Source organism: Stegodyphus dumicola, chromosome 7 (genome assembly GCF_044657685.1).
Source record: "Stegodyphus dumicola isolate Sdum_Otavi_A_Nest chromosome 7, ASM4465768v1".
Taxonomy (NCBI): domain Eukaryota; kingdom Metazoa; phylum Arthropoda; class Arachnida; order Araneae; family Eresidae; genus Stegodyphus; species Stegodyphus dumicola.
The window spans coordinates 87376307-87394196 of record NC_140774.1 but is presented as its reverse complement, the minus strand read 5'-3'; the positions used below and the strand labels follow the sequence as shown (position 1 = coordinate 87394196).

General features: G+C 33.1%; 1 protein-coding gene across 8 annotated transcripts in view; it reads right to left on the bottom strand.

Annotated features, from left to right (window-relative positions):
• Positions 1 to 843: 843 nt before the first annotated feature.
• Sp1 (transcription factor Sp8) overlaps positions 844 to 17890 on the bottom strand; it is a 127573-nt gene continuing 110526 nt past the window's right edge. For all 8 annotated transcript variants that reach the window (XM_035369850.2, XM_035369846.2, XM_035369847.2 and 5 more), the window contains one exon: positions 844 to 4839. In XM_035369850.2, the coding sequence (XP_035225741.1) occupies positions 3556 to 4839 (1284 nt within the window). In that variant the 3' untranslated portion in view covers positions 844 to 3555. The remainder of the gene's footprint in view (positions 4840 to 17890) is intronic.

The window sequence follows — 17890 nt, the reverse complement described above, 5'->3', positions numbered from 1 at the left end:
GGTACCAATTGTGCCTTTTGCTACCACCAAAATTAATTTTGTATTAATTTGTAAGTTTAATTATTAAACGTTTCCAACGAATCTTAACTCTGTTGCTTTTTCGTAGTTCACATATATATTTATTTCTTTTCAAAATTTTAGATATAATTCAAGAGATGTTTTTCAAGAGATGTCATGATATTTTTTTTATTTAGAGAACCCATTATATTTTAACTAATAAGCTTCTGTGTAATTTATAGTCAATTAATGCTTAACTATGCTTGTGAAAGGTATGCACAGTAAGTTCGGATCTCGGCGGGGATATCACCGATTTGTCCTGTTTCCCGGCTTTATAAATATTTTAATTAGTTATACAGCTCTAGGACAAAATTTTTGATAACTAGATATGAAAGCTGCTCCTTCAATGTACTTTGCTAAGTATAAATAATTTCAATAGAATTTTGTAATCAATGTCGAAGGCAAACGTTTAGGATCTGTGAAGCTTTTGTACGCATCTGTGGGATTATATCAGAATTAATGGAAATTAAAGAATAGATTAATAGTTGGTCTGAATAATGTCAACAGAGTATAAGTGATTTTGTATTTATAAACTTATTTTTAAAAATGTAACATATCAGTGTACCAGTAATAACATATCAGATTAAGAAAAAAGTTATTAATAATGTTATAGAGATTATGACTGAGGGTAGATAGGCTAAGAACTTCATTTCTTACATGCATTTTTTTTTTTTTTTTTTTTTTGGTAATATAATGCTGTTTCGCCTAAAATGTTTAAGGTGTGTTTGTTCCTTATAATTTCTGAAATACAAGAAAAGACGTATTGGAAAAAATAATCAGCTGAAATCCTTGAACAGAAAATTTTTTTATTCACATCATTTTATAACAGTACATGAACTCCACTTGCAATGACAATTGCAAGTATACACGCTTCATTCGTTTTACACAATATACTTTTATCTTCTTTTTTATATCAGATGTAATTAAATAGTTTCCATAGACAACTTAATTTTTATATAGATCAAATTTGATAACAATAAAATAAAGAAATCAAGCTAAAATTTAGCTTTGCTGTTTCAATATAAAATTTAAATTAATTTTCGAGGTCCAGGATTATTTTTTTAAACATGATTAAAGAAATATTATTTTATAAAAGAAATTTTTACTGAGCTAAAGTCAAACAATATTGTAAAATTTAAAAAATATTTCAATGGAAAAACACGTTAAAGGAAAATTTTTTATCAGTCAGCTAAAATCGCGAAATAAAATAAAATAAAGAAGATAATTGTTTTTTAGAGTTATCATAATACAAAGAAAGAACAATTATTTTAATATTCAACCTTCATCTAGAATTCCAAACCATGAAACCTAAGACGTGCCCCTCTGGAATGCGAAGAAAGTATTTTAGGCTCGCTAATTGGCGATGTGTGATTGCCACATACTAAATTTCCGACTCACAGCTAACGATAAACAAATACAAGAGTATCTCATCACGACCGATCGCAAATACATTTATATCGCAGCACACCAATGAGACTGTAGAATTTAAACAATTTTTAAACATTTATCTTTAGATTCATAATTAACCACACATCGCCTTTTGCGTGCCTTAAACATTCCCTCGCACTGCAGATGGAACACGTCTCAGACTTCTTTGACACTGTCTCATAGGTGTGCATTCGATGTTCCAAATGATTTTTGTCTAAGATATTGTGTAATGAATTAAAAAAAAGGTTAAAAATATAAACAGTATATTATTCTCATAAAAAAATACACTCATTTTATTCAATTATTTACTTTTTAACTAATTATTTTATTTTTTGACTCGAAATACGTTTTAAAAACATAGATATATTGATGCGCTACTATATGATTCCTTTAGAACACAGATAAATTTGCTTCATGAAAACAAATAATTTACCAAATTAGAGGCTTAATTACATTTTTATGATGAAAGTAATAATCATAACTCTGATATTGTGAGCAATCAAGAATACTCTAAGATAATTATAATATAATAAATTCCGTCACAAGCAGACATAAGTTTTTAGACTATCATAATGTTAAAGTTTCAGTGCTACATGATAATAACGATCAAATATTTAACATTCCCTTATGTAATTTCTCCACTCATTCAAAAAAGGAAATATATTAGAATAAATTTTTTAAGCCATTTTACTCTTAAGAAAATTTAATTTTACTTTTATTATCTGAACTTTATATTTTTAACATGCATTTCGAAAATACAATCTATAAATTTAATTCAGCAAGCTTCAAATTTTTTTAATTAAATCATAAAATTTAAAATAATATGAAGTAATTATTAATTAAAACAATAATTTTCGTTGTAAATGCTTCCTTGTACACAACAGACACTTTGGAAAAATTTATACTTTTAAAAATCTGAATAAATTGATACTATAGCAAAGTTTACATCATTCTCTATTTTCCTTAACGAATGAGTAGAACATTTTATAGACAATTTTTAAGCAAAATTAAGTTTTAAAGATTAAATTATTTTTCAAAATACTTCTTAAAATTCAAAACTATTTATGGTGAATTCTTCATACAACAGCTAAAAATAGAAAAAAAATTTCACACAAGTCAATAGAAATAATGTTTCCTTCTTCTTTACTAAAATTTGCGAATCTTTCTTTTTTTTTTTTTTTTAACTCCAGTAATTTTCAGAGTTTGTTAATCATCATCATGATAATAATGAAACATTTAAGTGCACACTGAAAATGTTCTCAGTTCTATACAGGAGCATAACCAACAGGTTACAGTTACATAAGGCGGCACCTTAAGTCACAGTTTGCTTGCTATATATATTTTTTTAGATTAACTTGATATTCGATGCCGAAAAACAGAGAACGTCGATTAGGAGTCCATTTAAAAGTCACGATGACATGCATGTACACATTAAAGAAGTCCTACTTCAGGCAGCAGGGTCACGTGCAAGCTTCACACGTACGTACACACACACACACGCATACATTTACGTACACAATATACAATGTACCATGGCCGCCTCCAGTAGCTGAAATTCTACTTGAGTACGAATGCAGAACAGACAGAAACAGTTCTATGTAAATTTCGTGAGATTAGTTAAAAAGATTAAAATTAAAAGAAGAATTGTGAGACTCCTTGAGTTAAAATATGTGCTGAAATATTTTCATTACTTGTAAACTGAATTCTCTTCGTATTTTAAACAACAAAGCTTCTGAAATCTTCTGACTGAACATTTTTAATTTGAAACTAGATAAGTTTGAAGGATAAAATCCGTCAGTTTTGACAAGACACAGTTTTTTTTCTTCAGCATGCTTTCGTTGAATCCTTTAAATAGGAATGAAATTTAAAGCTCTGGAAACGACCATGCAATGTACAGCGAGGTGACATTATAGTACTTTTGGCCACTTCAGTTGAGGATTCGACACTATACATTGCAGCAAATTAAACGAAATTGTAGGATTAAAAAAAAGAAGGAGGGAAAGCTCTAGGGGATAAGGTTTCCATTGTGTATACGCGATTATATTTTTTTAATTATTATTTTCATACATTTCACTTTGGAGTTCCATCTGGACCCATAGGTTCATTGTGAAGACCAAGAGGAGGGGTGCCAACAGAAACAGGAGAATTGACGCTGGGTGGTTCGGAGTGACTGTTCTCGGAATCGCTGCAACTACTGCTGGAGCCTTTTTTCTCGGTTCCATTACCATTATGTGTCTTGACGTGTTTACTCAGATGGTCTGAGCGCATGAACCGCTTGTTGCACACAGGACAAGCGAACCGCTTTTCACCCGTGTGGGTTCGTAAGTGCCGCTGGAGTTCGTCGGACCGCGTGAAACGTTTGCCGCAAAACAGCCAGTTGCACACGAAGGGCCTCTCGCCCGTGTGCCACCTGAGATGCGCCTTCAGGTGGGACGTTTTACCGTAGACTTTGCCGCAGCCCGGAATGTGGCAACTATGGATGTTCTTCTTCCTCAAGTGTGCCCCTGCGGGGCCCAGACGCTCGGCTTCCTGACAGTTGGGGCAATCGCATGTTGCCCGTCCGCTGTAGCGTCTCTGCGACCGCGGCGAAGGCATCTGCGGTAACGAGGGCTGGCTGAGGGCAAAAGGTCCTCCCACCGAAGGTCCTTGCGCTGACGGAAGCATCGATTTATAGGTATCTTGGAGCAAATGTTGACCAGAGGACAACAGGTGGGCAGTGTTGGATGCAGCCAAGCTGGGGCCTAATCCATAATCTGAAGTCGGGTAATTTGCTGGTAGCTGAGAATGCAAGCCGGATGCTGCCCCAGACATATCTAACCATGGACCGGCTCCGGATGCAGCATGCATGTCCCACCAGGAAGTAGAGTTTAAAGTGTTCACTGAAGACACTTCAGTCTTGATGGGTCCATGAGGTCCGCCAGCGACATTCATGTTGAATGGCCAACTCTCATAGGGATGAGTTGCCACTCTTGAGTACATGGTACCCAAGTGAGATGAGTCTCCGTGCACTTTGCCGATGAGAGATCCTTGCCCACCGTCTCCCTGCGGTGATGTGACGGCGGCGCCTGGATAAAAGAGATTTTCACCACCATATGATGCTGAACTACAGGCTGAGGTTACCGTCGGTCTTTGGTAGTTCAAATGAGATGGAGCACTGCTGTTGGCCAGAGTAGTGACTCGCTGCGTTGCCAGTGGATGAGCTCCTGGAGACGAAGTGGGTTGAGCCCCTTTCTTCCAAGGATGAAATCCTTTCCCAACAGCTGCGTCGGCAAGCGGGGGTGGGCTTTTGCTGGCGAGTTTGTTACATTGTGCGGCAAGCATAGCAAGTGGCGTGCCTCCTAAGCGGGGATGTTCCTAAAAAGGGCAGAATGTAAATTAATTAGAGTTAAATAATTAAAAAAAATTGCTCACAATATGAAATAACATTTTAAATTGTACATTTACAAGTGAATTGGTACACATTGTTTTCAGTATCAATTAAAAAAAGAAGGTTAATTTTTACACTCCCAACTATTCCCACATGCGTTAACTCCAACCCCCAGTTTTCTGCATTAAAAGAGTATTTGTCATATCCATGGAAGACAAGTCCTCAGTGCCGCAGCTTTTCATCCGAGGCTGCGTCGGTGGGATGTGCACTGCCGCCTCATGGTCACCGAGGCGAAATGGTTGCAACGACTGACGTAGACTGTCTGATGGTGCCTTCCCTCCCATATGAAGCCCAGGATTATACTGATAATGTAGTGCTTTAAAAACTGAATAATTAAAACGTAAATAGTAATTTCGTCTAATTTCCTACGCAGAAAATATATCTATCACTTATATGAGGAAATTAAATTAAATGCTGTAAAATAAATTTACAATTCCGACTACACCTAAGAATCTTTTCTTTTTACTTATTTCTTTTCTTTTAAAGAGAAACAGAAAGCAGGGTCATGATCACCATAAAATTATATCCCTGTATTATATAAGTCATAGATCCTCAAAAATGTATTAACCCAATAACATTAGAAAGAAGTTATAAACTAATGTGTTTTAAAACTTTGTCAGAAATTTCGAAATAAAACAATTTTCTCGAATAAAGATTTTGAAATTTCTTTAATTTCAGGATCACATTTTTTCTGACTTTTGCCGATAAGTATGATGGCTAAGAAATTCATGGCTAAGAAATTATATAGATATTCATGGCTAAGAAACACTATTTTTCTTAATGAATATTTTCTGCTTAATTTAAATTTATAAAAGGAATAATTCTGATACTTCGATACCTGTCTTAGAGGATTTAATAATCTGCAACTTGGAGAACATTAAAAATATAAGAAAAATTACTGAATGAAAAATACAGATGCATATAAGTTACAATATACTTAAATGCATATTTTTGGATGTGAAATTACACCTTCATAATTCAATTAAGCATAATTATCCTTATTATAATCTTATCTTCAAAAGTATAACACAAGCAAATTCTTATATTTTTTCAGTAAATATACGTTTTAATGCTGAAACATAGTAAGATTATATATTTTCTTTAGTTGACTTTTTTATCAATAAATATAATATTGAAAAACAGGATATGAAACAATATGTTTATATTGCCTGAATAAGTTAATTTTTATGTATAGTATATCCTTATTAAGAATATTTAGCCTTTCTTTCCCATTTGCAATGATTATTATTATACATTTCGTGGTGGGCAATAATAACAGATAGATTATTATTGTAATTATTTTTATTTAAAAGATTTGAGAACGAAATGCTCATCAGATGTTTGATTACATAAAATAAAAGCTAATTTCCTCACAATTTCTAAAAACTTCACAAATTTTTCAAGAGTAAAACGAAATCTTACTGCCCTACCCAGATGCTTACTTGCCCTACTCTTCCAAAAAATTTCAACATATAGTGTTGTTATTTTCTGATTCTACCATTCGCCAAGTTGATCAACTCAGTGGCGTAAATTTCCTTAAGGTATTTCGACGAAAGTTACACTAAAAATATTCAATTTCTAACAAAAAAATTGTTCCTTGAATGAACTAAAACAGAAGTACCAAAAATTCTAGTTTGCTATCACTGAGTGTTCATGAGCTTATTATACAGGATGTCGCTGTAATTCTTTAATCTTCCTATTGTATGTTGCAAATATCATTGAGTCACCATCGTCTGTAAACATTATGCTATTTGACCAACGTACAGCCCACTGCATTTAACCATTAATAGCGAAAACTCATCCAGCCAGCTTTTACAGGATGAGCTGGGGGCATGCCCTTTTCGGAAGGGGGGGTCTTCATCAATCCCCATCGTAACATACGAACTTTACCGCCGAAAGTCAATTACGGCTGTTTTTATTCTATCTAAGGGGTCGCGTACAGGTTATTAAACACCGTAAGGTTACATAATCTGACAATGAAAATTCTGTACAAGGCGCTGAAATATGTATTCCTTTTATATTCTGGTCACACCAGATGAAGAAAAGATTACCAAATTACTAAATTACCTGGCTTGTTTATCATTAATGCAATAATTACCGCCTTTGGTCAATTTTTGTCCCTCCCATATGCCGTACTTGCCCTCTGGACTCTGTGTCCAACACGCGTATTATCTTAAGAAATAATAAAAAAGAGGAATGAAATTGAAATGCAACTCGGATTTAAAGCCAGCTAATTTTTATTTTTTCTTCCCTAATATGCAGCTGCGTGGTATTTTTGCCAGGTGATACGACTTTATTTTTTGTTTCCTTTTATTTTCCTTTTAGTTCCGAGCTTGCGTATGTTAAATGTGTGAGACATTTGCAATAACAATGTGCTATTACTAATGTTAGAGAATTCACATGCATTCTGTTAGTATAAACCAGCTAAAGAATTTACTTCATTATGTTTCTTCAATAAAAATTACAAGATGCTGCAGCTGCAATGCGATGCATAGAGAAAACTAAGCCCAAGGTCAATTTCATTTTCTTTACGATAATAACACTAAGATAACTAAAATAAAACATAACTATCGTTAAGCAAATGAATTCATGAAAGCTGGTTTGTATTTTAATGTACAGTAAAACGCCAATTATTTGAAATTCTAAAGAACTAACTTTAGACAAGCAAAATTTCTGGTAGAATTCAATATCCAGGATCATTAGCATTTATATTTAATAATACATTTTATCATAATTTAGATTTTTTTAATCTCTTTGAAAATGGAATGATTAGATGATTGGAAAATTCAAATAAATGGAGTGAGATAACTCGCCTTATGGGAACACCAGCGACCGAGTGCTAAAGTCCCTAAATGTGAGCAGTTTGGTCCGGGGTTTGAAAAACGGCGAACGGGGCGGCTGCATGAACGATTTCGTGGTTTTCCCCATTAGTAACGTATATGTTACCGTGAGAGACCGAAATTGGAGAATGTCGACTTTCACCGGAGAATGTCAACATTCACCAAATGCGTTGGTGAAAGATCGAATATTGCATTACATTCTTGTAGATTCGGACCCTCACCGGTGTATGTCGACAATCACAGATATGCTCTGGTGTAAGTCGAAAAGAGAGGAGTATATGTACGTGCTGTCATTGCAAAAGGAAGTATTCCACAAATAAATGCAGTTGTAAAAGCAAGGACCTCTTGTGCAATTCAAAGTGTCCTAATAGTTTAAATTGTTGCAGTAAATAAGATTTGAATCACATAATTTACTAAGTTTTTAACTTCTATTATTTTCCTTTCTCATTTTGAATGTACCGTGTGTTTTAAGTTCTTATGTTCTTAAGTTCTCGTTTTAAGTCTCAAGTGCGTTTTTTCGAGACTGAATTACGGAGAAGAAAATATAATATTATTATATGTTCAACATTCACCATTAGCACATGGTGAATGTCGACATTTACCGGTATAAGTCAGAAATAAGAATATTTGGAAAATATTTCGGACATGCACCAAGCGACTATGGGAATGTTACATTCACCGGTGAAAGTCGACATTCTCCAGATTTCGGTGTTTCACCGTAACATATATACGAGTCAGTTCTTGTTAGAAAATTCCCCCGAATTCAATCTTCCCCTTAGGGAGACAGCCCTCGAGTGCTTTGCTATAATCATATAAAGTAATCAAAACCAGCCTTATGTGGAAACCACCTATATCTCTATGATGCAAAACTGGAAAACATCAGCTTATTATGATGATCTTTAATTATTGAATTATTACTAATGCTTATTTTATTAAGCTTTTTACTGAATTGTTAGTTAACGGCTGTAATTGCCAACCTTAATTCGGCATTCTAAAATAATGCAACTAATCTCATTTCTTTACTTTCTCAACTCATATGCAAAATGCTGAATTTAGCTGCTCCTCAAAAACACAAACAAAAACACTAATCTGAAACCGATTCAAAAACAATTCGATTTTTAGAATTTTAACAACTTGAATAAATGATATTAAAAGTAATGTAGAATTTCATATTGATTCTGCGATACATAGATATAGATGATAATCAATTAAAACAAAACGCCAAAATTTAATGAAATACTGTAAAGCTTTTTTTTTTTTTTTTTTTTTTTTTTTTTCAGAATAGGTCAAGAATTAATTACGGTTTTTCTAAAATTTAATATTACTTATTCATAACTTATAAACGGAAATGACGCTTTTTAGAATGATATATTTTAAATAGTTTCTATTTTTAGGACAGAAAGAAGAAATACTTGAATTAAAATGAAACACAAGATATTTTCTAGTTAAAATTAGAACTCTCCTATGGTTTTTTTTTTATTATTATTATTTTTATTACATATTATGTGTGCGTATAAAGAAAAAAAATAAAAATAGTGAAGTACTGTTTTTTTTATTCAGAAGAGATGTGTATAAAATAAACTTATTATCCTACTTCAGTGCTCTAAGTAACGAAGTTAGAATGTAAATAAAGCCAGATATATCTTTAGAATTTTCGGTAGGCAGTCTCGCGCGCTGAAGATTTTTTTTTTTTTTTTTTTTTTGTACAGTGTTTCCATTGTTCGCTTTGAAATTGTTGAATTTGTTGATGCGAAATTCGGTAAAGTTTCTCAAATATAAAATAGACAACAAAATAAATTCCAAATTCCAAATTTGGACTTCCAGGTGCCCGTATTCGGGTCGAGGACTACGTTATTCAAAATTTGATGGCTCTAGGTGTCTTTGTTTTTTCACAATACGAGAAACATACATATATTCAAACAGATACTATATTATTTAAAATTTTTATATATAATATATTCTTTATATATAGTAATACACATTACTGTCCTTTATTATATTTAATGGTGGCAACAATTTGAAAAGTGATTCAACGCTTTTAGTGATTTGACGCAAAATGCCGTTTCAAGACTAACAGCTCATTTGGGCTAACGTTCCTTTAGGCTAAAAAAAAAAAAAAAGAATATCATTTATTTTTTGGAGCAAGTGTTTCAAAAAATTTTACATTTTTGAACAGTAAAATGTCTTTTCCTCTTGAAATTTGTCCCTTTTTGAAGGAGGGGGGTCAGTGAAAGTAAAAGATGAGGATTACAAACAAGTAATCCTGACTCGTGTCTGCTTGGGTGATTGCTCCATCAAAATTGGCACTGAGAGAAGCTGCACCTATACGATTATTCCCAAATCATCAGTTAATCAGTAGGTAGGGTCAGTATGGCAAAATATGCAAATGGTCGTACTATTATCATAATTCTCCCCGCCGTAAGTAACCGCCATCAAGAACTGGCCGACGAATCCTTTGAAGGATAATTTGGAAATACTCGAAAAGCAATTTTAAGTGTGGAAGCAAAGAAATCTTTATTCATTGCTTCTGATAAAGTATATAGTTTTAGTGTAAAATTCGATTCCAACAATTACAAAAGACAACAGAGGAGAGGAAAGGAGAAAAATTAGTAAATGTTGACTACATTTGGTCTTCGGATTGATGCTTAAAGTTTAGCAAAATTAAATTTCGCAAGCAATTACAAGCATTTTCTCTCTTTGCGTTATGTGCGAATCGTGTGTATGAAATCCCGATAACGATGATTAAGCTTAATTTATTTCCTGAGTTTAACAACATGTTAATTGAACGAAAGAATTTTACTCTCTGCTTGCAAGAAAAATCTGACCTGTATGTATAATAAGCGAAGTATACATTGCTCATATTCAAGAAAGCAGCTCATTGTGTTATTAGTGTTATATCTACCTTTCCTATAGCATTTCAAATCCATTTGGAAATTAATAGCTACAGCGTACTCAATTTTCCAGGCTAATGCCGGGGGAAACAGACTACGGAAAGTTGGAAAACATGAATGATCCAAACTATTTTCATGCATACTGTACGCATTTATTTCTTATAAGAAAACAGTAATTTGTTTTTCAAAATGTTTAAATATGTGTCGAATTTCACTCCGCAGTTTTAGCCTAAAGGATGTTAGCCCTAGCCCAGAAGGGCTATTAATTTCGTTTTGGCATTTTGCTTCGATTCACTTTCTGCGTTGATTCACTTTTCAAACTGTTGCCACCAACTGTTACAGCTATGTATTATATTTAAAGAAATTAAGTAATGAAGAATCTGCATAAATGTATGTATGTTTCTCGCATTGTGATAAAACAACGGTACCTAGAGCCATCCAATTTTGAATAACATATAACATAATCCTCTAGCGAATATGGGCATCTGGAAGCCCTAATTAGGAATTTGGAATTTTTTTGTTATCTTTTTCATATTTTGTCAGACATTAAAGAATTTTTTATTATGAAACTCAACTATTTCAAAGCGAGGAATGGCAACATTGTACGAAAAAAAATATTTCTCCAGAGACTGTAAATCGAAAATTCTAAAAATATGCTCATTTTTAAAATTATTTTGCGATATTGCTGTTGAACTGAATTTTACTTTTTAAGTGCGAAGAACATGATATTTAATAAAGGTAACACACAGAACGGTAAAAAACGCCCTTTTGGTAGTAATGTAAAATCTGAAACTTTTCAGGTTTTATTTTTTTAATTGAAGTGGTATTTTATCACTGAATTCTAATCCCCTTTGATTGATGACTTCGAATACAGTTCCAGCAAATGTTCTTTCTGTGTCGGGACTAATGTAATTGTCAGTATCGTCTTCGCTTGTAGTTTCAGTATTACTTTGTGCCTCATCTGTTGTTGCGACATTTGAAGCGATATCCGCATCGCTCCAGCACTGAAAGCCCGGCTGAGTCGAATCGGCAGGGAACCATACTTCGATGTTTTCCCGATCGAAATTTTCAAATATTTCGACAATTTCTATTTTTTGCAAATAACTTCAGTTATTAGCTCGACTTCTTCACAACTAGATAAATCTCTTGTTTCTGTATTAAGAAGTATCATTCTCCATGATCGAACTTGCGCGGGTTTAATTTTTACACACTCTCACGCGTTGCGTTGAGTGTGCGTGCGTGAGCATCGCTGCGCACAGATAATCCGCAAACTAGGAATCTTTCCAAAAATTATAATGATTATTAATGATTATTAATATATGTCATGATAGTGAGTAGACATAAAATTTTCTGAAAAAATGAGATGAAATTGTTTAGAAGGTAACAAATATTAACTTCTTAAAGTTCCATTCAAAATTACAGTTTCAAATACATTATTTAAATAGATACCCGGTATTGCTATTACCTTGACTGAAACCTCTTAAATAAACACCTCTTGTAAATGATTACTCGTAATCTTATCCTAGCATTCATTCTTAGCAAATATTTCATATAGGCATTAACTGAATATAAAATTCTCATAGATCTGAATTTTAAATGTAATCGATATGAAAGCAAATCAGATTTCGCTGATTAAAGAAAATAAGAATCGATAAACACGTGCGCTAAGTCTTATCTAAATGTCTTTAAAGACAATATATATATATATATATATATATATATATATATATATATATTTGCTACGCTACAGTATCTATTTTCACTTAATATCATAAAATAGTAAGCATATTAATTACATGGCTAACAAGTCCTTAGGATAATTTAATTTAATTTCCCTTAAAATTTCGCAAGAAAATTTCTCTACTTTTCTACAGTTGTTTGCAAAAATAGTGTCAGTTTGAGGTTGAATTTTGCCATGTATTAAATAGTGTGAACATATTTTCATTTTTGTAATGCGTCATTGGCTTTAATACAATCATTTGAATGAATGATACTAAGTACGAGTTTTATAATGACTCTATGCAATATTAATGAATTCTTTCCTTTTAGAACTGCTTACCGTGTTGCCATGCTATGATCTTACAAAAGAAGAAAAGATTGTAACTTAGATATTTTAACTCAGCTTTTACAAAAGTCACCTTCCCATTACCAAACTGAAAGACTATATAACACTGAATTACCATAGAAAGAGAACCACATCATGCTTGGACTCTCGATTTTAAATCTGTGACAGTTTAACGAAGAAATCTGGGAATGCTGAAAATTTTTTGAATATTACATAATCTGGCAGGTATTATTAGAATACTAACCTAAAAAGTATACCAAACCAAGAAGATTATATCTATTATTATCCGATATTTCGTAAATGTGAAAAGAATAAGCATATCTGAAGATTTACTACCATCTGCCCGTATTGTTATTTCTTGGAGAGCAGATAGCACCTGTAGAAAAGTCTCATTCTTCTACTACTACTAAACATGAAAGAAACAAAAAAGTCTTTTTAGAAACTAGTTTCCTAAGATGCAAGTCTTCTAACTGCCAACCATTGGTAATAGATTATAATGAAAGTCTACCCCTTATTTATTGTTGTTAGTAATTAGGATTCTCAATCATTATGTGCGTCCTTTATGATGTGCTTGTTGCTCGGTGAAAGTGCTTGGTGTCTTAGTTCGTTATTTATGTTTAACTTGAGAAATGGTAATTATTTTTTATCTTTCTTTCTTATCCGTTTCTCAGAAGTGGTTGTCGACTTCGCTTTAGTAACATAATTTATTTCAAGTCTATTAAGCAAAATTAATAAAAATAAAAAATCATTCCCAACTTCATGCATCATCAGTATTTTGCGATTATGTTTTTAATATTCTTAATCAGATATTAATCGATTGTTTATTTATAAGATAAACGTAAATGACTTAAAATTATTTATGAAGCAATAGATTTAAAAAAAAAGTTGCTTAGGAGTTATAAAAGCAAAAATAATTACTAACTAGTTTTCTTCAGATATCAAGTAAATGCTGCCTCCCCCCTCCCAGTTACTTTTTGATATTACTAAAGTGAGATTAAATTGTTCATTTCGCAAAATTAAATTTCATAAAAGGATCATGCGCCGGTATGAATTAAAAGAAAGGTGAGAGCAATAATATTCTCAAAAATTTTAAAGCCAAATTTGATTTTAAAATGCTCATTTTTGGCTTAATGAACTGTAAATCAAAGTTATGCACAATCTGATTTACAAAGCATTAATTAATATTTTTTGTTTTTATAAAACTCTTGCTCAGAAACAAAAGAGAGAACTTCAAGCTTGGGATCTAGTTGTCCAGGCACTGAATAGGTCACCTATATACCTTCAAATCTAGTGTAAATTTTGGAAAGCATGCGCCATTCATCAAAGCTTACTCAAATGTTCTCAGGACTATCGTCTCACGCTGTTCCCCCGATTAAGTCTCACAAAAGCAAGAAAATTATTTTTACTCTCTTGTAAAAAATGAAATATTGTAATCGCAAAAACATTTCGGTTATTAAAGTTCAAAGGAAATATCCATTTTGACCGTTCCTAAAACCATTTGGACGATTTTTTTTTTTTTTCGCGTGAGGTCTATACGCATGCACAGAATAAGGGATTCCTTTATTGCAGATTCAAAAATGAAATTTTTTGTGACGGCTGTACGTACGTACAACCGTCACAAAATTGCTGAGTACTGCTCAAATGGACTCCCGACCCTAGCTGTGGTATGCCTTACTGCATTTCTTTCCACTTGGCAGATGCTGTCTCATCACGACTTTGGGATCCGACAGCAATCTTGACTTCAAATCAAAAGAATTACATTGTCACAAAAAGTATTTTAGATATTTTTTATAGTCTAAACTTTCCTGATGGTGGTTTAGTATAGTTCTATTTTAACTACTGAAAATTCCTTTAACAATAACTACACTGGATACAATGTTTCTTTAACTGCAAAATTTGAGACCCAATGCTGGGAGATACTTGAAAGCTTGCTTATTAAAATAAAACAGGTTTTTGCGTCAAGATATCAAATGTACCTAGGTATAAAGGAAACAAAATAAAGAAATTTTGTCTTAAGAAAATTTGTTAGTGTTCCATTTTTACCTTTATATTTTAATAACATTCATCAAAAAACTGCCTTCGTATTTTCACTTCTATGAAAACAGCTTTATTTTCGAAAAAGAACCATTTATTGTAGTTTAGTAACTGCTTGTATGCTAATCGGCACTTTCCACATAAGTGCTAGGCATTTAATACTTCACACTTCACAAATGGCATATACATCAGGAAACAGCTAGCAAGAGGCCTATACCGGAAGCTGACCTTTTAGTCTTTTTATGAACGCTTTAAAATGTGGTTATTGTAATTTCTGTAAAAGTGGAGAGAAAAAAAGCAGAACATATTTGTTTTTCATTGAAACTAAATCTAACAATAATCAGGAAACACAACAACATTTCTACTTTTCGGGAATCATATCAAAAATTTCTTAAGCAATCGAGAACGAACTTGATAGGGCACACTTCTATTAAAATTTGACGTAGCTGTTAATTCATAAAATGCGAAATACAAATTCCTTACGAAAGTTTGTTTTTAAATGTGACTTAAAAAAAAAAAAAAAAAAAAAAGATAAATGTACTGAAGAATGGAAAAGAAGTATTTAAGAATTCACTTCCACCCAATGACAGATCAAAATCATCACCTTTCAGGTGATGATTTTTTGAAGTAATACGTTTCACTTAAAGCATCGTGTGAAACATATAATTCAGAACAGCTCAGATAAGAAAGCTGGACTCCGATTATAGCTCTGTAGCTTATTTGGAAAACATTTATCAGAGAAGATTAAATACTGTCAGGCCATTTGCAAATCCTCTCCATCAGACTAAATTGTCTGTTAAAAGTATGGGAGACTACAGCGATGTACCATGAGTCAATGGGTAGTGCCTTCCCGTATTAACTAACTATTAAAAAAAATGCGGGCTTTATAAGAATTTACAAAGAAAAGTTGAGAAAATGGGCAGCTGAAGCTTTCCAAATGATCTACAGTTTACCTACTATGGTACATCGTGCAAGAGGTATTCTATTACAATATAGAAGTCCGTTTTATTAACTGTAGGCTTTCACCAACGGAGATCACATGGAATCTTTCCATCTATGGTTCTTTAATATCATTAGTGAATTCGTCATAACTGCTTCAATGACAGAGAGCAGATAGTACAGTAGTCTTCTTTGTACACATTCTTCAAGCGCAACTGGCTTCATGCATTTGTTTAGCATCATGGATTCTTCTCATTTATAGGTATAAATGAAATCCATGTAAGCCCGATCAGGCAATTCCTGATGATTCCTTCTCGTCAACTTCAATTATAGATTGTAAGATTGAAGAATCATTACTGGACGAAATAAGACTATTGCAAGGAATTGCGAAAAGTTTAACCTAGAAAATTTGTACTGGGTACTTTCTAAGAAATCGCAAAGCTGATCTTATCATAATCATTATAAAATTTTAAAAAAGCTTCTCTTCACTGACTGTTCCTGTAAGAAATATTCTTCAGTTACGTTACGATATTATTTCACAGAATATATTTAATATTACTTTTAAGCTTTAATAGTCTTTGTGCTTAGGTCTGAGTTGAGTTAACGCTTTGTTTGTGCTTGAGTTGCATTCATGCACTCTGCGCAGCCATTTTTTCCTAAATTTTCCCAGGTTTTTACAATTTACTACGTGTATTACGCAATAACAAAAAAAGAATACTTCAATACGTTAATTTGGTGAATTCCCAACCAATCAAAGATTCGGTTAGTGGAACACAGCACGCTGTTCGTTCGCTTTCATATTAAATGGTTTCAGTGCCATAAATGGACAAGCGTGGGCCTCCACGTAGCTTTTTCTTAAACTGTAGCGGCGGGCTTATTTCATCGATAAAACCGATCTGCAATCACTCATTAAATCATTAAAAAAACACCAGCGCGCACGAAAATCGCCCTAAAAATTCCTGCGTATGTCCGATTAATATCTTGCTATCCCCCTTTACATTACCCTCCCGGTAATATTTTCTCTCCTTCTCTTGGTATTTTAGCGTTGCCCGAGACAGAGATCGACGATGTGAGGTGGGTCAAGCATCATTATAAATGGGCGTGGATTTATCTATTGGATCGCCCCCATTAACTATGAGGAGGGGTGTCGGGTATTACAAGATGCCTTCGGAAGGCATCAACTGCGATAACGATCGCAAAGTTCATGTTTTATGCATCTCAAATTATCATATCAGTGATCGCGACAGAGTAGGTAGAGAGGGAGAGAAATTATTTATTTTCTTTTATTTTTCGCCTTCGCTAATTCAAAAATGAGGGATTTATGTAGGGATATGCAGTCATTTTGGTCGGCGAGTTTGTGTACATATGCTGTCCAAGCCATATCATTCACCCAATCCTTCCCCAACTCCGTTTTCATGCTTCACTTTTACAGAAGACTAGTTCTACTGCATTTCGGTAATTTCGATGTGTGTTAAAAATGCATGTTCACCATTTTCACATTTAAATTTTTTTAGAAACTGCAAGTTTCTTAAATTCTCAGATTTTCTACTTTCTTAAAGTAACTTCTAAAAAGGAGGAAAATACCAGCCCTTCCATTAGTTCCATAATAGAACTATGTTCACTAATCAACGAGAACAGATATTTTAATCGGGTTCAGTCAACTGAATTTTACAGATCTTGCATATAAAAACTACGCATGCTGTATTAAAACGCGTGGTCTAATTACATGCAAGGGAGCAGAACCATATCAAAGCTCATAACTATAAGTTTAAAAAAAATCGGAAATCCTACTCTTTCCTTTCGTGGAACACCGCTGCATTTTAAATGTTCATCAACCTGTGGAAGCCATTATTTCAAATATCCTTTAAGCTAAAGAGGTACAGTTTTCGTCGCCTAAATCATCTTTATCGTTTCATCCAGATGATGCTTTCGAAACAATCATCGTTAAATTTATGCCTATTTTTAACTTGCTGAATTAGATCGCATTCGTTATTCCATGACAGCACGTGCTTTGACCTTTTAGAAGTCACATTCTGTTTCTGTTGGTCTGTCTGAGCAACTTCTCCACTTTTACTTGAAGCCATGAATTCTGTACATTTCCTTGAGTGGGAATATGATTATGTTAAGATAACTGGGTAGTAAATTATCTTCGAGTCAATTGCAAATCCTGTTACAAAGAGTAAAACTTTCAGAAATGCAAGTTCAGATT